Source organism: Labrus mixtus, chromosome 19 (genome assembly GCF_963584025.1).
Source record: "Labrus mixtus chromosome 19, fLabMix1.1, whole genome shotgun sequence".
In the NCBI taxonomy this organism is placed as follows: Eukaryota; Metazoa; Chordata; class Actinopteri; order Labriformes; family Labridae; genus Labrus; species Labrus mixtus.
This window is the reverse complement of record NC_083630.1, coordinates 23,144,607-23,164,772: the sequence shown is the minus strand read 5'-3', so window position 1 is coordinate 23,164,772 and position 20,166 is coordinate 23,144,607. Positions and strand designations below refer to the sequence as shown.

General features: G+C 43.9%; 2 protein-coding genes across 4 annotated transcripts in view; one reads left to right on the top strand and one right to left on the bottom strand.

The window, feature by feature from the left end:
• rbm33a (RNA binding motif protein 33a) overlaps positions 1-6,248 on the top strand; it is a 28,849-nt gene extending 22,601 nt beyond the window's left edge. For 2 of the 3 annotated variants that reach the window (XM_061064785.1, XM_061064784.1), the window contains exons 17-20: positions 278-463; positions 871-959; positions 1,116-4,761; positions 4,810-6,248. In XM_061064785.1, the coding sequence (XP_060920768.1) occupies positions 278-463; positions 871-959; positions 1,116-1,164 (324 nt within the window). In that variant the 3' untranslated portion in view covers positions 1,165-4,761; positions 4,810-6,248. Of the gene's footprint in view, positions 1-277; positions 464-666; positions 766-870; positions 960-1,115; positions 4,762-4,809 lie in introns of those variants that run through there. The other variant, XM_061064786.1, reaches the window with a different exon arrangement.
• A 3,490-nt stretch (positions 6,249-9,738) lies between these two features.
• Positions 9,739-18,473, bottom strand: shha (sonic hedgehog signaling molecule a). Its single transcript, XM_061064607.1, has 3 exons — positions 17,866-18,473; positions 13,494-13,755; positions 9,739-11,645 (listed from the first exon to the last, which is right to left on the bottom strand). The coding sequence occupies exons 1-3, from the start codon at positions 18,163-18,165 to the stop codon at positions 10,957-10,959; spliced, it is 1,251 nt and encodes a 416-aa protein (XP_060920590.1). The 5' UTR covers positions 18,166-18,473; the 3' UTR covers positions 9,739-10,956.
• Positions 18,474-20,166: the final 1,693 nt, after the last annotated feature.

Here is a 20,166-nt window from a genome sequence, read left to right as displayed (position 1 = left end):
ACGTTCTGACGTTGACGCTCTATGTAGAAATATGATAAGTCAATCATGTGAAAGCCTGGTGTGTCTGAGAGAAAACAGCGTTTTTACATTTCACTGTGTGCCGAGAAGCCTTATAGCTGCTCCGCACACTCGCCTGAATGCAGAATTAAAACATCAACATGCCCCGTTTTAAGCGAGTGTATGCGCTGCCTCAATCTTCCCCCCGTATTATTATTATTATTTATTTATTTTAACCTCATAATTAAAAAATAATTTCTCACACCTGGCGTTGGTGTAGGTCGTGGTGTCGGGCCGGGGCCGAGGTAGAGGGGTTGGTCAGATGGGTCGAGGTCGTCCGGTGGCCACCAGACAGAGCCAGAGAGGTGCAGAGAGCGAACGCTGCACCGTGTCCATCGAGGGCCTTTCCTCATCCACAACGGACTTGCAACTGAAGAACCTTCTCAGGTCCATCGGGCCCATAGAGGTCGGTACTGCATTTAAAACACTTTTATACACCCTCTGTAATGTTTTTGTATGTTTCCTCGTACACTGATTACATCGATTGTTTCAGAACTAACCCAAATAACCGTAGTCGGTTTAAAGTCTAACATTCAGAAGTCAGAGCTGTTACTAATGATATGCAAGTCATTGTCTGTTTCATATGATTGCTGTGTAAAAACCATGAAGACTGCTCATGACGTAGATGTCTCTTTGCACCCTCCACTGTGGAAGTAGTTGCATTTTCTTGTAGTGTGGTCCCATAGCGCCCTCTGTCGTAGTGATTAGGTGGGTAAAGGAAGTGGATGTGTTCATTCGCCGCTTGTGCAATAAGAGGACGACCTGGCTGTGCTGAATGTCTTCAACTATACGCCCCCCCCCCATGTGTTGCAGATGTTCAAAATGATGCCCCAGCAGAGGAAAGCGGTTGCTAAATTTTCCAGTCCTGAGCACGCAGCGAGCTTTCAAACAAGCTTCCACAGGTAATGCATATTCTCAACTTTTATAGAGATATTAATTTGTGTTTTTGTTGCCTTTTCATGCTGCTTGCATTAAGCTACTGCAATACAAAAAACGTGTTCTTGTGTATCTTTGCCCCTGAGACAATGGTTTCAAACATTATCACAATTACTACACAGGCACATGATTGATTTGTCCCACATTGACGTGTCGCTGATTGATGGATGAGGAGCATGAAAAGAGCCAGGTGGGAGTCCCGTCACAAGATGTCACTCTCTCCCAGCGCGGGAGCCTTCCCCTGTGCAGCTCTCTGACCTGGCGTAGGAAATCATCCTGCAGCCCTCTGCGGGGGCGGGGGGGGGGTCAAACACAGTCAGCAGCATTTCTGCACAGGATGCATCATTCACTCATCAACTTGGAAGAACAGTGCATAGGACGACCTCGGCAGCGAGCGCGCGGTTGTTTGACTTTGTCTACCAGAATGTCCATTGTTGGAAAATGGCGCTGAAGAGACACTGGGACAGTTAATCCTACTTTGAAGCAATTTGTTTAGAATGTTTTGAACATTTTATACGGATGCTCATTAGAAATTAAAATGGGATAATGGTTGCTCCCCTCTTCAGTTACATTCATCACCGAGTGAAAAAGGAACATGTCAGCTTTGCAAATCCAAACATGACAAACCTCCCTAGTAGTTTATTTTATTTCTTTTGTGGCTCGCTGATTTGTTTGAGTGCAGGAGACGCTTGTGGCCAGACTTCTCACACAGCAGTGTTCTTGGCCCGCCTGTAGATGGCAGTATTGCAACACTCACGGTGATGTATGTTTTCCAACCGAAGCAGTCTTTCAGTGCACAGTTTCCAAGCGGTTTTTGGGTGAATGGCACCACCTAGTGGAGGCCATGTGTACAGGCACGGATGAGGATTTGAATATCACACACATGGCAGTGACTGGGACCAATTTGGCGCAGGATAATAAAATGGTTTCCTTAAGATTACCCTTTTGGTTTAGGGAGTTGTAAATGTTCCTCTTGTGTTGCTTTTCCGTTTCAATGCTGCTTCAGGATCAGAGCGTTTGGATTATCTCTCGTTTAGGTCATTTGGGCGCCGCTCCTCGTTCCAAATGTTGTCATTTCTTTTAACTGTTAACCTGGGATCCATCTCTGGAGTGTTTTTTCCCTTTTGCCTTTTTTGGGATGTATATTTTTTTTTAGTTGTATGTGTGATTATGGAAAAGTTAAACTCACGTTTCTCATTAGTGTTTGAGTGTGCTTCGAGGGAACGAGTAAGTCCAGTTCATTTTTTTAAAGATTTTTTTACATTTAAATGTAAACGTAAAATTTTTGATATTCGTCATTCTCGGAAAGAATTGCTGCGTACGCGTTTCGTACATTTTTGCTGCAGGATGCATGTGGGGTTAACTCGCTCTAAACGTCTGCATGTGGCGAGGTTGTGACATGTACCTGGTTGAGCGCTCTGAACTGCTGTTTTTCGCTCCACAAACAGCCGATTATGTGAGAGCAGAATTCACTGTAACACTTCCCCCTGCAAATGGAACTCCCATATCCGTACTTACTCTCATTCTGTAACGACATTGATATCACTTTCTTTAATGGGACGTCCCGTATGATCTTAACCACATCCCTTTATTTAAATGTTCTTGTCCAGGGAGTGCTCAGTCATCACTTCTATCTCAAGCTCTCAGTTTAACTTTGCATGTTCGTCAAAGCGAGTGCCGCTCTGTTAGGCTCTTTTTATTTCTTTAAACACATCCCATGTTTTTTTTTACTCACCGCACAACATTTCTGTCCACACAGCGTTAAATCAAAAGGACTTCTTTTTGAGTAATTGGACATCAAATCGCAGAGTTTATCAGTCACCGGAGTTCAGAAGTGTAAATAAATCGCAGGAATGTGACGCAGGTATCGGAGGGGGCAACCATTATCCGTGTAGTGATCATGTACGCAAAGTAGTCCAGAGCTTTCCTTTGAGTTATTCTTTACTCGAGTTGTATAGAGTTAAACATTTTTATATATATATATATATATGTAAGGATAAGCTAACGTGTCCGGACATAGATCAATTTTACAAGACAGTGTTTTGTTTCTAATTCAGATCCCCAAAAAAATGGAGGAATTATTGGACCATATTTCTGTTTTCTTTACGACGTTTGACAAGAAAAAACATTTAAGGGAAAAAAAACAAACAAAGAAAATAATAAAAATGTGGCCAATATACCGTGAGCATGCAGGTATGTGAAGCCGGTTCAACCTTAGCCCAAAGACGTGTGGTTGTGTTTGATGTCCTCGTGTCTGGTGCCTTCACGGTTCATTACCTTTTACTGATCGTGTAACTTTTTTTAAAAATGCATTTTTTAACTGAAACGTACTCTGTGAGGTCCTTTTACAAACATATCACATCCACTGACTGAGCAGCTTTAACACCTTGTGTACCTTGAGATAAACACTACCTCATACAGATCGCTGGGAATGCCACTGACCATGGGATTTGTAATAACTTGTTTTCGCCGTCAGAAACGAGAACATTTTGGTCGTGCACTTTAACTGTGACGTCATGCTGATGTTCAGCTCCCTGCAGCTCCGACAAGGCGGAGTCATTGAAGAGAAAAGCACTTTGAATTATCTTTTTAATTGACTTAATACGCCATTTTATAAAGCTAATATGTAGCGTTAACAGTAAGACGTTCACCCTGTTTTTAATCATTTGAGACCAGCTGTGCATCTTGATGACGTCACATTTTAAGTCCTGTGTTTCCAAGACTTGGGATCACATCCGCTCATGTTCACGGGTACATGTTGAACCAAGGCCGCGACAGGATGCGGTCATTAAATTAACACATTTAGTGGTATTGCACTTTAACTCTGAACGAGTTTAAATGGCTCTCACCAGAGATTCTCACCACGCTCTGAAAGTTTCAAAAGGTATCGGGACAAACGAGGGTATTTGAAACAAAATGTCTCCTTGTTACTTTTTGTAAATCCTTGAATTTGAGTGGTTGCGTTTTTGTTTTTGTAAGATGTACAGTTGTTCTAAACTGACTTATTCATGTGTTTGTTTCCTTTTTGTTTTGAGTTGAACTTGTGTCTTTGAGGTTCGTGTTGCAATAACTCTTCTGACCTGACTGTATTTTATGTTGTGCGTTACACTTTTTTATTTTTTTAGAGCTGTGGTTAAATCCTGTGGATTTGAAAGACAAAAAAAAAAGTATTGGCTGTGCCGGTTGTAGTTTTATTATGTTATGAGACTTCTGGTCTTGTAATGACACAACAGATTCAAATTGAATCTATTTGTATCTTAATTTTAAGAACACATATATTTATACATTTTTACTATTTCTTAACGTAATTCCCCTTGAGGAAGTGGTGCTCCATCGCCACGTGGTTTACACATTTCACCTCGTACTGTGTGGCTGCAGTGGGGTCTTTAAATATGAGATACCTACTGGGCTTTTCTTGTGTTTTCACAAGAGATCTTTATCTTGGCTGCTAATGTCTAGCATGTACTAGCTTCAGATCACCACACTAACCAGGTTGGATGCTAAACAACTTAACTTGTATTTATTCGTTCAACAGGTCCCTCGTGTTGTGGATGGTGCTGACATTTTTGCAGAGCGGCTGAAATAATGACTCCATTCTCTCTTCGTCTGCAGGTCTCGGTCCACTTTGACACCGCATGTCGTGTCTGCTACAGTAGCTCCAAAATCCAAAGTTTAAAGGGACCATGCCAAAGGTTTAGGCTGGACGTCAACGTCTGAACACGATGAGAGGCGTATCTCAAACTTCTCCCAACTCAAATGCAGCTCTTGGTTTTATTCCACGCTGGCACTGAATGGAAAATAAACTGGCTGCAAAAGGGATGAAGCGTCACATTGAGTCGCACCGTGCTAGGCTACTCTTGCACGATGTAGCAGCTACTTGTTTGTTTGGTTATCAGGAAAAGATTCAATATCTGACATTTGAGTTGGGAAGTTTGTCCCGCTGGTGTATTTATTAAGATCAGCTTCAGCAGATTCTATCGGGTCATTTGAAACCACTTGAAGGGTCTTGCCATATCCCACATTTGTGAAAGGCTTTCTAACGTACTGGAATATTGATAAATCATTCGCTGCATGTTGTTTTAATAAGTTATCAAATTGAGTCAACGTTGTGCTGTTGATCGTTTTTCACCCCCAGTTTTATGTCTCTGTGTGGTCGGTTGAATGAGTAGAAACACCCTGGGGTAGAAGATACTATACAAAAGATGGAACATGTTCCAGACCAGCATAAGGCCCCCTTGTGGTTTTCAAATGGCCTGCGTTTGCCTGAGTCACAAAAAGTCGTATTAAAAAAAAAAGAAAAAAAAAAAAAGGAGCATTGATTGCAAAATAATGCGAAACCATTGGCATGGTCCAACACGTGGTACTTCCTGGTTTAATCCCATTGGGCTGCACATGTTTATCGGTGGCACTGTTTGAGATTCGTCCAATGAAAACACACCTGAAGCGACCAACGAGTCACGACAGGTGTCAGTGCATCCCCTTAAACACGACGACGCTGTCATGTATTAATGTGTTAATTTCTCCGCAGCGCGCTGACGGAGCAGAGCAGACGATGATTCTACCACACTTTTTCTTTTTCTCTTAACTCGCTCACCTAACACTTCAGGTTCTTTTGCAGCCGTGCAGAGTCCAGGCTCGGATGAAGACTTTACTTAAGCTTACTTCCCTCATGGGGGAGGAGGGGGGGCGGGCCACCACGTTTCCCTCCATTACTGCTTTTCCTGCCACCGCTGTTCTTCCGACTTGCATACATGTGTGACCATTTCTCTTCTTGAACTTAAGACTTCTGTATCAAGCAGGGGGGGCCTACCTGGATTGTTTGTTAGCCCACTGGATGGAGGTTTCCATCTGTGACAGCAGCCGGGTTCACAGAGCAGACGCCACTTTATGGCTTTCACTGCACCAAAAGGCGTCCTGCCTCTTGACTATGAGTTTGGTTGGATTTTGAAAAAAAAGAAAGAAAACCCCGACAGTGGTTTTCCTGATTTTGAACATTACAGTGCACACAGAAAAATGACTGAAGTCCAGCCGTGAGTTGTACTGAAACTTGACGCCTCCGTCCTGTTGTGTGTTTGCATTTCGATGTTTACCACAAAGTTCTGTTCTGTGAAAGTTCTGACATCGCTGTAATCTGTTCTGATCATGTGAAATGTGATTTTTCTAAAGAGATTGTTTTAAAGAATGGAAAATCATTGAAGAATCTGTCAAATCTGAAACCAGAAACTGGAGAAGAATAAATGTTTTTGATACAAACAGCCTTGAGTTTGTTTGTTTTTTTCAGTTTTCAAAAACTTCTTTACCAATCAGAAGGTCTCGGCCCCGTGTCCAGCTGCAGGTTTTTCCAGAAAAACAGAAAAGCGCTGGCTGTGCGCTCGGGAGCTCTTTGCATGAAGCGTGTGTGTGCTGAAGGAAAGCGCTGTACATCCGTCCTGTCTCCATGACAACGGCCGCTGTATGACCGACACTGCACCGTTACTTTTTACTGCATGTTTTATATTTTGAGATTGATCAGACACGGAGCGAGGAGGATGTGTAGGCGGCAAAACTACAGGGAAATATCCTACATTTGGAAAAGAGCGCTGGTGACGTCAACAGCGCCTTTCTGAAAAGTTTAAAGATTTTCAACTTGAGTGCTCGGACACTGCAAGTTTTCTGTAGTCAGCTGCCTGCTGTTGCAAACGCTTTCTCCTCATTGGAAACATTTGGAGAAAAAAAAGACGCTGGAGCTCAGAAATAAAACGCTAGGTGGACACGGGGCCTTAGAGTCTGACGCCTGACATCAAGTAGTGTCCTGTGAAGGTCATGGTTCTCAATTCTCAAAAAAAAAAACTCATCGTGTGATGAGCTCTGTACGTTTCAAGATTCAGACCTCTGAGATCGACTTTCACTTTGACCTCTGTCGGCCTCGATTATCTCGTGTTGTTCAAAAAGCAGTGATTAGACGAGTCAGGGGAAAAGGGAAATCCTGAGTCGCAGGAGAATATGTTCCCTCTTTCCTGACTCTCGAGTTATCTTGCTTCCTCTTGGGTTAATCTGGAAACAAACCATTCAAAGAGAAACAACTGACCTGCATGTTCCTGAACCACAAACGACCGTTATGTCGCTGCACGCTGTCAAATATCCAAGTCAGTTTTTTTTACGCTGGTTGGGAAGTGCACACCAAAATTACAAAGTGTGGAACATTTACACCAGTCCACAAACAAATTTCAAAATGACGTAATCATGCCAAAAAGGGAACGTACTAAATGGCCCACAAGTCAGTGTTGAATGTGTCCTCTGGAGTTTATGGTGACTGAATGATATTTTGCCCGTTATGTGGAACCCACCTGAGCCTGAAAATGCAGTCTTGCTTTTGGTGTGGACAGTCTCTGCAATTATGAACCACACGGACCGGATGGAAGGACCAAGGCCAAAAACCTTTCCATATATAGGCTGTGTCCTTTAAAAATTCCAGAGGCATTTGGTACGTTCCCTTTCAAACAAGATTCTGTCGTTTATTAATTTATTCAGGACTGGTAAAAATGTTCGTTGAAGTCTTTACCAGTTGATGTTTTTTGTCTTTGCTTTCCTTGTCTTTTTTTTTTTTTGTTTGCATCGTTTAGCACTTTTACTGTCTTCAAATTTGCAAATTAAAAAAACAAAATTGAAATTGAAGTTGATTTGTTTTGTCGCTGAAAGTCTGTCCTGTTTCATACGTCGATCATGGTGACATGGTGAAATCATGTGTTGCACGTTTTGTGGAACCCACCTGAGCCGGTCTCTGCAACTTTTGAAGGACACGGACCAGATGGAAGGACCGAGGGCACCTTCCTGACCCCTCACCTCAGGCTCCGTCCCAGAGGTAAATTTCCTTTCCGACAGGTCGTTTTAACCTTTGCTTTTGGACTTGTGATTTTGTTTTGCACTTCCCTAACGCAGAAAGGTTTACAGACCGATGCAGAGCTGGCTAAACACTGAAGCTTCAGAGTCCACCACATGGTGACCTGTGTGAGCATCGACTCTAGAGAGGAGGGGGGGGGGAGACAGCTCTCTATGAAGTTTAGAATTTGGACTGCAGTACTCATTTTAAACACTAGGTGTCAGAGTTACATGCTGCTCCTTTTAATGACAGTTTCCATTTCTCCTGTCCCACTTAAAGGGTAAATTCTGCATTTTCTTAACCTGCTTTGAAAGAAATAGTAGCCTGCTGTGGTTGTCTTCACATGGCATTGATGACTAATTGACATGGTGTTGGAAAGGACCAAAAGGTGAGCTTATGATTCTACCATTAAATGAATGTAGAAGTCTTTCTTTGAGGGTGCGTTCCATGTTCAGGAACCCAAACGTGTCTTTTCCCTCCAAACTTACCGCTGCCGTCCTGAGTTCTCTGCCGCTTTTCTGACACGCCAGAGTAAAATGCTTGCCCTGCGTGGACAGATCAGAGGGCTGCCATTTGCAGAACTCTCTTAGATACGGGGAGTTTTTTGTTTTCCAGAATGCCAGACTGTTCGTTTTGCAAATGTCAACATTTGTAAAAGCCGTGGTTGAGCTCCAAGCAGACTGAGGGCCCCCAGAGGGATTAGAGGAGGCTCTGTTTACCTGCTCTGAGGAATGCTGCCCTGCGCCGACGCTTTTGTATCTGTCAGGGACCCAAGGTCACAGCGACGGCAAGAGATGGGCTGCTTTGTCCCTCTCCAAATTTTCCACCTCGCAGTATCAACAACAAACACAATGTGGGTGACCTGGGTGAAGGAAATGGAATTCCTGCTCGTGTTGCTACAGTGTTCAAAACCCTTGTGTTAGACGGCGCCTTTTTACCTTTGATCGAGTCTGAGTGAAGGATTTGTATATGCCTTGTGACTTGAATTGAAGGAAAAATATGGTCGACTCACATTGATATGTTTTATTAAAAGTATATTTTGGTGATTAATTAGCACCTCTGATTCCTTCTGGATGTGCATTCTGCAAAGTCAAGCGCCTTACTCCTTACAAACTGCTCAAATAAATCCCCTTTGTTGTGTCCAGTCAGCCCATGAATCTGCCACACAAATGAATTTATTTAGTACCAGTAGCAGCTGATTACTCTTTTTGTCTGCAGTGCTCGTGTTCCACCACATGGTGTCGCACTCTCACCACTTAAAGCCATGCTTACTGAGGCTGCACTCGATCTCAAACAGCGTGCAGTCCTCTCTCACAGCAGCAGCACACATTAAGAAGATAACCCTAAAATCCCAGTATTAAGTTTAACATGCTCACTATAAGTCCCTGAAATGCTGGAAGATTACAGCGATTTGTTGAGACTTATAAATGTTTTACTGAGCTGTAATTTCACACAGCGGCTGCGTTCAAGCGTCCCATATAGCCTCCTGGTGGGTGACTGTGACCCCCCTCCCCCTCCCCAGTCAAACCAGCAGACACTGTGAAGCACATTCAGGCCCAACAAACACGCTCGTGTTTAATTTGTCTGCAGGTTTGAAGATATTTGCTGTGTGCAAACCTCGTTAAATCTGACATGGGCTCTCAACATTTCGCAAGAAGGCTAAAGGTAGTTCAAAGCACAATATTTTCTCCATTTTTGTTAAAGCCTGCAAACAGGGCCAAACTGTTTGCCGTGACCCCCCGAGTCACCGCGGAACTCATCCAATTACAAAGCAATCGTTACGCACCAATTAAGACCCACATGAATAAACGCTTCACGTTCATTTTAAAGGATACAAATGACAAATATGAAGCTTTCTCATTCACACAAAGACATGTAACAACTGCAAGTTTGAAGATGTTCTTTATCTCATTTTGTAATAAACATATAAATAATAAACTCTAGACATTTTTGACGCATCGCCCTGTTATGAAAGTTAAACTTGGTATGGTCTGCCTATATATAGACTATCCAAACTTTGCATCTGCCGCAGGTCATTTCTATAAAACTATTTCCCTATTTAAAAAATATGAAAAGAAAAATACATTTTTAGTACATTTACAGGAGTTACTTATTAATTTATTTTTTAACCAAACTTGTTTCAGTACTACTCGAACTGTCACTGAAGTGTCAGAAATCTGCATTGAATCTTTTTTTTTCTCAGAATAAAACAAGAAAAAAAAAATAGAAAAGAGAAAACCAGAAAATGAAGAATGCAGACACGAGGCAGAATATCTGCCCCTCTCCGACAACTCAAGACAACAGTTTCCAAAATAAAATAATACAACAAAAAAAAAAAATCTGAATAAACCAAGCAGTACAAGAATTTTTTTTTCCAATACTTTCCCAACTACTGTATTTAAATTAAAATATATTCTCATATCTTACACTATTTCAAATAACGAAATGTGATTCGGTAGCGATCTGTCAAAATCTAATTTACAATTCTGTGTATAAAAATATAATTTATGGAACCCCGCGAAGTTTGTTCTCCCCAAAATATAACAGTCAGTTGCACACATATGCACACACACATATGAACATTACAACCTGTCAGATTGAGCTCCTCTCTACATGGTCTTCTTTCTCTTGGACTTATTTTTCTTTCTTTTTTCGTTTTTGTTTATTTTTTTCTTCATTTTTTTCTGTCGTTTTTTTTCTTTTTTGCATTTGAGATATACAAAAATAGATTATGCACAATGTGCCGCTCACACAGTTTTTTTTTCAGAATCCGTGTGTGTGTGTGTGTGTGTTTGTCTGTGTGTTTGTCTGTGTGTCTGCGTGTGTGTGTGTGTGTGTGTGTGTGTGTGTGTGTGTGTGTGTGTGACAGCAGCGAGTTCACATGAGAATAAATTATTCAAAGAGAAACTTTTTAAGGCTCCATTCATTCTTTGAAAGGGGACACATGGAAAAGTCAGTGAAATAAATATCCCAACTCCGCTGGGGGGCCTTTGCCTCGTCTGTTCGTTCGTTTTTTTTTTAATTATTATTATTATTTTATTTTTTTAATCTACTGAATAGTCCGCGTGTCCTACATGTCAGTCTCACTCTCTGGAGAAGAGCTTTCAACTCGGGCATACCGACATCCCCAGTGGATGAATCGAGTGGCTGTCCAAGAGCCATGTTCCTAATTGATAAAGGATCTTGGAGTACCAGTGCACCCCGTCGTTCTGCTGCACACTGGCACGAGGCTGGGAACTGAAAAACAACGAGGACACCCAGTGCGCGAGCCTGACAGGTGCCAGAGCCCAGTGCGCCAGCTGGTGGTCTTCGATCACTGCGTAACAGGACGCAAGGACCTGGTCCACCACGACGTTCCCCTGCATGGTCACGGGCGCAAATGACCCCTCATGCTCTTGCGTGTAAATCCGTTTTACGGTCACGGGCTCGAGCCGATCGGCGTCGAACACGAACACCTTTTGTCCGGGTTGGATTTGGCTCGCGAACACCGCCGACATCCTCTCCCCCCCGTCCTCCGTGCTGTTCTGACCGCCGACGACGAAGAGGAGGTGCGCGGCCGTCAGGGTGATTCTGTGGCCCGAGTCGGCTTCGATGACGTAGTAGAGCCTCCTGGTCGTCGAGTCCTGGTCTATGAACATGATGAAGTCGGTGTAAATCGGGTTTCCCTCGCCATCAGCTGCCAGGACCCGGTCCCCCTTTTGGAGGTCTTTGACCGCCTTCTGGGTGCCGTCCTGCAGGCTGACCGTGGAGGATCCTGGGAAGCAGCCGCCTGATTTAGCAGCCACTGAGTTTTCTGTCAAAATAAAACAAAAATGTTAAAATATATTCAAGCACTGTTTCCAGTGTTCCCATTACATAAGTGTTGTCTCCAAACGGCCGTTTTTTAAACCGCCATATAGGCCTACATTTTATGGACTTAAAAAAAAATCCCTCGCAGGTGCTTTGAGTCTTCTTTGAGTCTTTCATTCAGAGGCCAATTCAAAAACCTCCTTTTTCGGCTCGTATTTGTATTTTTCCTGCCCTGCACACATCCTGGTGGGCCATATGCATTCTGCATAATGATGCCTGTCTGCCAAATGCGTATTGGCTTGGCCCACGTTGTCTGAGACTTGAAAAACTGAAAGCCTTGGCTCATCTATTCTTAATTAAAAAACCCAATAAAGGGCAGCCATTGTTATTCTAAATCAGCTTGTGGATCGAGCGACTCTCGGTAAAGAACACTTACGCCTTTCCCAGCTCCTCTCCCCATATTTACTCAGGTGCAGAAACCTCTATGTGACAATTCACACAAATAGGCGACTCACAACTACTATTTACCCAGTGGAGCCCACTTTTCCAAGCCTCTCGAGTTGTAGATTTGAATTTAAATGAGGGCCCGGACTCTTAAATGCTTTCTGTTGTGCAAAATCAATGTCCCCTCTCTCCACCACCTCTCCCTGCTTTGTAGTCAGTCCTGATGACAATAATTTTGGCCTTGGTGGAGCTCTTCACATACCAGTCTCTAGGATCACACTGTCACTGCACACACAGGGGGGGAAAAAGGGGGTTTCCTACTCACAACTTTTAATCTTCTTTTAAGATTCCCGAGCATGGAATAAGGTGACAACTGAAAACCAGATTTAGCCCGACCAATTCAACATTGTTCAAGCCAAATCCTTTTGGTAAAGTCGCATGACCCCTAATGACACGTCGGCCCGGCCCATACTGTGATCTCAAAACGTGTGTGCTGAATGATAAATAAGGGATTTATCAATAAAGTCTGCGCTAAGAAGCTAAGAGAAAGTGGCATCAGTCAGTGTGAAGCACCATAGGTGTCCTTTTAGTCCAGAGGAGGCTATTTGATGCAAAACAGGGAGCCCAAATGAAGGATGTGTTCAAATTAAAACTGGATTTTAAAAAGCTTAGAAACATCGAATCTGGAGGCAAAATCGTTTAGATATTTTAGAATTTTTCTTTTTATCAAATCCAAAATAATTATCCCCCAAAAAGCAAAAACGTGTGCGTAAAACTCCAGAGAAACGACGTGAGTGTCTTTTCTAGGTCACATCGAAGGAGCATGGCTGGATTGTGATGGTCGTGGTTCCCACCAGGAGACAGTGTGGGGCGATGTAAGATCAAGAAATAAGCTGCATGGGAAATGTTCAGTCAGAAGCTCCAGGCGGGCGGGGGATGCGCGCATACATCATTCATAGAAACGATTTCATAATACTGAATCAAGTGAATGATTAGGCTGAGACATTACATCATCAGAGAAACGCTGAGCGACTCTTTCTTGATTTAATGTTTTTTTTTCGTTTATTCCTTTTCAAATTAATCCAGATATTGTTTAACATTTCTGCTCCTCTTTTTTTTGAAACCTTCAGTGGTTGATTGTAAGTTTTTCTGGAGAGCTTAATGAGTTTTTGCGTGAATAAAAGTATCGCTATTTTCTCTTTTTTGGACTCTGACGCCTTCCATACATGTACTCTGATCATCTTTCCCTCAAAGAATACCTCAGGAAACTCTTATTGAGCATGAAAACCTCATAATAAAGCAGGACTTCCTCTTCCCAGACTTGCACCTGCTCCTTTAGACCACACTTGCAGCTGATCGGTAATATGCGCACTGTAGAAACAGATCTGGTGCTGGCCAACTATCTTACCTGCTTTCACCGAGCAGTGGATGTGCGCTTTGGATTCGTAGTAGACCCAGTCGAATCCTGCTTCCACCGCCAGCCTGGACAGGGTGCCGTACTTGCTCTTGTCTCTGTCCGAGGTGGTGATGTCCACGGCTCTGCCCTCGTAGTGGAGCGACTCCTCGAAGTGGTGTCCGTCCTCGTCCCAGCCTTCGGTGACCCGCAGCTTCACCCCGGGCCACTGATTCATCACCGAGATGGCCAACGAGTTCAGCTTGTCTTTACATCTCTGCGGGAAGAAGAAGAAGAAATGTGCCAATTAGTCACCTGTTGTGCGTCAAAGCTCGGAGAAATAAGCTGTCCAAATGCGTAAAATATGCAAACAAGTTTCAATCTTGACTATTTGTCATCCAAACATTTTTCACATTGATAGACATTCGGATTCCACGAGAAGGAGGTGCTTGCAATTTGGAAAAAATATAATTTGTTGGCACATAAACACACCTGAAAGTTGTCTCCCATCCCCCCCTTCAAAATCGAATCCAAATGGATATCTGTTTTTGTTTTCTTGATTCTCAAAGTGAGGCCTCACCTTCGCCTCTCCATCCCCACCTGCCGCCCCCTGATTCCCCCCCGGCTGAGGTGAAACCCCGAGCCCTGAGCTGCCTCTGTGGTCCTGGATGTGAGCTCACATTTGTCAGTGTGAGCAGCAGCGTCAGAGGGCACATCTCGGATAAGAAAGCTGCCGATGAAATATTGATAAGGCACCGCATTCGCTTCACTGGCCTATAACATATGGGTCTTTTGGTTTGGAAAAGGTGCGAGCAGCATCCCTTTGCCTTCCCCTCCAAAAGAGTTTGCACTGAGCACAACATGCGGACATTATAAATTCATGAGTTCGTATTAGGGCCACGGAATGAGCGCGTCCTTTTTGTTGGTTGCAACTTGTCTGTTTTCTTTCAATCAATAATTGATATGCAGATGATATGAAGATTATCTTCAAGAGCAGCTGCTGCCTTCAAATATCTGAAGGTTGTCCTATAAATAAATCGTCGCATCCCAACGCGCTCTCAATGAAGATGCTTGGCCTTCTCCAAGACAACTATTCTCGACACTCGAGCAATATGTCAAATAAAACATCACAAAGAGGCTTTTCAGTGCAGCCGCGGAGGGAAACTTTCATTCTCCCTCTCCTTGCAAAGTCTTGGAGACGTGACATGCCTCCCTAAGTCGAGCTGTTGTGGCTGCTGACTGACAGACTTGTGAAATATCCAGGGGTTGTATGGCTGCACAGAGGAGCGTCTATATGTGTGACCCCACTGTCTCCCTTTTTATCTTATGGACAGCTTGTTGGTGCTTCCTAAAGCAAGAATGTTCACACACAAGTTAAAGAAGAAGAAGCTCCTCATATATCAGTCTGTATTTTTACGAGGATATCACACTTGTAGAATGTGTTGTATAAAAAAAAAAACCCGTCCCCTTAAAAAAAAAAAAAAAAAAAACTCCCACATTCAGAGTGGGCTTGTCGGAGTCAAGAGCCGTAAAGCTGAACCTATTTATTAATTCATTAGGTCGTGTGCCGCAAATCAAGCCAAATTCTGCTCAGCCACCGTGAAGCGCAGCAGGGCGCCCCAGACCGGCGCTTTGTGCTCGGGGTAAAGTTGTTCAACAGCCTCCCTGTTAATCTTTTCACAAATGATTTGGTTAGAGGAAACACTTATCAGCTACCTGTCAGTGCAAATACGACACCAGCTCATTTCTTTTTTTTTTCTCTCTCCCCCCCCACAAAGCGTTTACATTGTGGCTACAAGCTGCAGGATCCCAACAGAAGAAAAACAGACACTTTACATGTGGAAACCTCACAGATTAAAGTCACATTTTTCAGTATAAAAAACATCATTTTACAGGAAAAATCAACCAATTTTCGTCATTTTTGTTCGTGGTAGGAAGATCTACACAGCACCTTATTGTTTTCAAAGTAGTCCCCTTAAAGTTCTTAAAACAAATACAAATCAAACTTCACTAGAAATACTTTATGATTAAGAGCTGCTCCACGAGCGAAATCAACCCCTAATACTGAGACAAAGTGTACTTTAGGAGTAGATAAGAGGCGATCATTTGTGGATTTGATGGTGAAACTGATGCTCCTGCTAATCTCTCTCTCTTTCTCTCTCTCTCCCCCCCCCCCCCCCCCTCACTTCATCAAACATCTTCTGTGAGTGTCTGTAAAACGAATCTTTTGGCAGTTTTCCTTTTAGTGAGTTATGTCTAAATAGAACCGGGAGTGAGGATTGATGCAGCAAATTTATAGTCTTGGCTAGACCCCACAGAATAAATAAATGTGTTTATTGCACACACACACACACACACACACACACACACACACACACACACACACACACACACACACATACGGGGCTGCAGCAGAAACGAGCCGTGTTCCATGTTTAAACACAACATACATTCCCTAAAACGTGGGTTTACAAGCAACGTCCCTATGGCCGTGCGTAAAACTCCGTGCGTAAAAACCCACTTAATTCATGCGTAAAGCCATACAACAGCACAACGGCAGCTGGCACAGCGTAAAGCCCCATGTGATAATGCTTATGCCACTGGCAGAGTATAGTCTACAAAAACAGCCACAGTCCTCCTCCTTTGAATGTAAGAACCCTAAAAAAAGAAGATTTCTCAAATCCATACGATAAAAAAAACATTTCACCTGTTTTAACTTACAATGAACTCGCGCTGACCAAAGGTCATAAGTTCATGATGCTATTCAGGCCGCGTGAGGGGCGCCCAAAAAGCACTTTCATGTAAATGTCTCTCTTTGAGGCTGTTGGTGTGCTTCTCTGGGGATGCTCAGGTGCTGATTGGAAAGCGGAGGATGAACCCAAATATTGACCTTCTTTAAAACAAATCAGTTAAACAATCAGCAGCGCCCCCCCCCCCCCCTCAAAAAAAGTCTTATTTGCAGGCAACTTCCGGCTCCCCACCACAGAGGCCATATGTAATCTCGTATTATCTGAAGGAGTCCATGTGTGCTGCTATGATTACACACAGACCTGTAAACACAACAGCAGGTGGGGTGTTTGACTCACACTAAAATAAACCCTCAGACATATGCCGCTAAATAATCTCTGGAATTAATTAAACATCAGGAAATAAAAATGGTTCCTCTTATTTCTGGAGATCTTGGAAACTCCTCGAGAAATCAGCGTGGGCTCCCTGGACCACTGTAGTCCCCCATGCGCCTGCAAATCCACGCCGCTCTGTGTGTATGAGAAGCTATAGGTGTCTCGCAGAGGAGATGTGGGGAGGGCTGAGCCCGCACGCACAGTGAATATTTCATCGCAGCTCGTGCTCATGCATGGTGCAAGGCACGGGTTCAGGCACTCACTGCGCGCGCATGGCTTCATCGCCACCAGCAGCAACAGCAGCCACCTCAAACCATCACCACCACCACCACCACCACCACCGGCATTTTTAGCCAATATCACCCAAGCGCCTTTTTAATAATTCAGAAGCATCTGAGTGCTAAAAGTCATGCTGGAGAGACGCGGCATCCTGCAGCCTGGAGAGAAATCAAGGCTACATCTCTCTGTATGCTGAGCGCTGGTCTAACTAACTACCTAGCTGCACAAGGATGGAGTATTTAAAGAAAGATGTCATCATCCATGCAAGTCAGGCACCATCACCCCCCGCGCCTATAACTGACCGAGTCCCACCCAGAAATGAAGTCCTGATAGTGTCCAGGACACTCAAAAAAAGAAATGTCACTGTCTTCACACGCCGCTGCACACCATCCGAAAGGCTAAATTACAGCAGCACTGCGCGAGAAAATGTCTGAATGAGCCACGCCATGCCTGAATAAGCCCGGCTGTTTGAAGCGGTGCGCATCACCAAGCCGCCTGTGTTCAAGAATAAAAAGAAAAAAGGCGCTTAAAGCAAAAAAACCTCCCCAATGCAAAAGCTTAAATCAGCAACAAATACTGCATGTGTTCGAAGAGCGTGGATGTGCGCATGTAAGACAACAAATAGAGCCTCACAAAGATACAAATATAGATATGAGGAGAGGGGGCACATTAATATTTTAAATCCACTGTCACAATCATGAAGGCCGAGTGTCCTGACTGTCCGCCTGCACATCACTTCTTCTCCAGCTGGATTTTCTACATTTCGCTCTCAGCCTGCAGCCGCTGAAAACTCCCATGCTGCTGCAGAAAGAAAGCGCATCTGCTTTTTTTTTTTTTTTTTTTTTACAGTGAAGTTAAAAGGCTCGGAGCTGAGAGTTCAGCAGCGGGTAAAACAAGACTTCACTTAAGGTGCGCAATCGGTCTGACAAGGAGGGTTGTTGCAGTGCGCAGTGATGAGGAAAAAAAACAGAATTGTGTCTCCTTACCTGAGTCATTAGCCGGTCGGCACCGGTGTTCTCCTCATCCTTGAAAATGATGTCTGTGTTATAATTGGGAGTCAGTTCTTTAAATCGCTCGGAGTTTCTTGTGATCTTGCCTTCGTATCTGCCGCTTGCCCCGAGGGTCTTCTCCGCTACATTAGGGATAAACTGCTTGTACGCAAGAGGTGTCAGCTTCTTCGGGTGTCTTCTCCTGCCGTAGCCCCTGCCCGGCCCGCATCCCATCCCAGAGGACACCAAGGACAAGCAGATGAGACCGACCAATACGATTCTGGTCCAGAGCAGCATTTTTGTCCTTTAAAGATCTCAAACGAGTCGCCGCTGCTATCTCTGCCGTCTGCCTCTCCCGGCTCTCGCAATGTCCTTGTCTCCTCCTCTACCTCGCCTTTCGCCTGGTCTCTACTGTGGCAGGTGCGGAAATGAACGCCTCAGACAAATGGCAATAACGGGGCACATCGAAGGAGGGTAAAAAAAAAAAGTAGAGAGGGAATTAAAAGCCACGGGATCTCTAGTCGAGCTGCAGCCGCTTGTGTGAGGCGACCGCTTTTACTGCTTTGTATTATAGCACCGATCTATAGCAGGGGAGGGATTTGATTGGCTCGCCTAGACAAACCCTCCTGATGTTATCCCACAAAAAAAATCTTAAAAGATTTCTTCCACCTGAGGGTGAGCCTGTGTCGCGGGGAGGAGGGGCTGTTCCATGGGAAAACATCAATTATAAACCGTCTTTTTTTTTTTTTTCACCCTCCCTTTTTTCCAGATCTCACAGGGGAGGCAGGACAGACACAGAGCCACAGTGCACAGCCAGAGCAGAGCAGTTAGGTGAAGTGATTTCAGAGTGTGTGCGGGAATCGAACTGCGTCTGGGAGAACTTTCTAATCTAAATGCGTTTCCTTTTCGTGGCCGCGCACTGCGCACGTCTGTGCCGGATGATTTTGCCGTGACCCCAGTACTCTGCAATTAAACGAATCAACACAGTGAAGAGTTTATTTCCCCTTACAGGTTATTAAACATTTGGATGCCGATGTTAAAATCGCTTCTTTGCCAACTTTCCCTTGTTAACAGACGCTTGGCAACATGAAGATACGCACCAAACGTACCGTGGAGACGTTTGGTGCCATTAAGGTTAAATCAAGTCTAAAATAATTGGAGCAAGAAAGACAATAATTAACCTTTGGTGTGACACATATTAAACTCTGTGAAACTCTAAAACCCGCCCTTACATCCGGTCAGTGCGCGCATTGTGCACCAATCTTTTACGCGTGAAGCATCATTTCATTTCGCGTGACTTTTTTTTTTTTTTACCTTTGTTCATCTAATTGTTGTGAAATGCACAACTCTGACTTGCATCTTGAGGTACACTCCTGAACATTATGTTGGCTGTAGATCCAGGACTGTCCCCCCTCCTATATGTTTTACGTTATGGGTCAAACGTCACCCTCAAACTGGTTTCCTTACAAAGACCACTTAAGGGGTACAAAGAGTCTAAGTTACTATTAACCAGCTACATTTGTGTAGTTTTCATTTCTGCTCTCATTTCTGGGGGGGCAGTAACTCTCCAAACTTTAGTCCATGGATCTGACACCTTAACACCTGTATTATGAATGTTGGCCTTAAAATAAACTTCAATCAGCAACCTTCTTTGTTTTATAAGCCCAACAAACACTTAAAGATAAACTCCTTTTGATAGCTGTTTATATTGTTGATTTAAAAAAAACGGCACTGAACACTTCTGGATCCACATCCAAAGCGCGTCAGTTAAAAAGAAATCACAAATGTTTCATGAGGGCAAACTATTTGTGTGATAACAAACCAACTGTTGGGAGTAATTACAGGAAGAGGAGCTTGTTGTGAGGGTAACTTCAGGCTCTCATCGCACACCGACAGTGTGGCACAGGTTTCTCTGAGGTGAAGACGGATACGGCTGCCTTTGGTGTGGCTTCAGTCTCATTAAACCCTCGCACTGGCTGACCTCCAGTCTGCTTCATTCTGCGCCAGCTTTGCAACCGGGGCAGGTGAGACTACCTGCCGCTCGCTCAGACTGTGAACATCAAGTCTTGGCCAAAAGATGGCTTGTGAACTTGGCACGCTGCTGTGTAACCCCTCGACCAGGAAACTTCACCATGCTTTACGGTCGAGAGTAAATCTATCTCTTCTTCTTCTCTCTGTTTTTGCTAAATGCCGTACAGAGACGTCTTTAGTCGACATATTTCAGCTGTTGATTCTGCAGAGGTGTACTGTTCAAACACAGAGCTGACAGCAGTTGTGGTGTCTTGAGGGACACCAGAG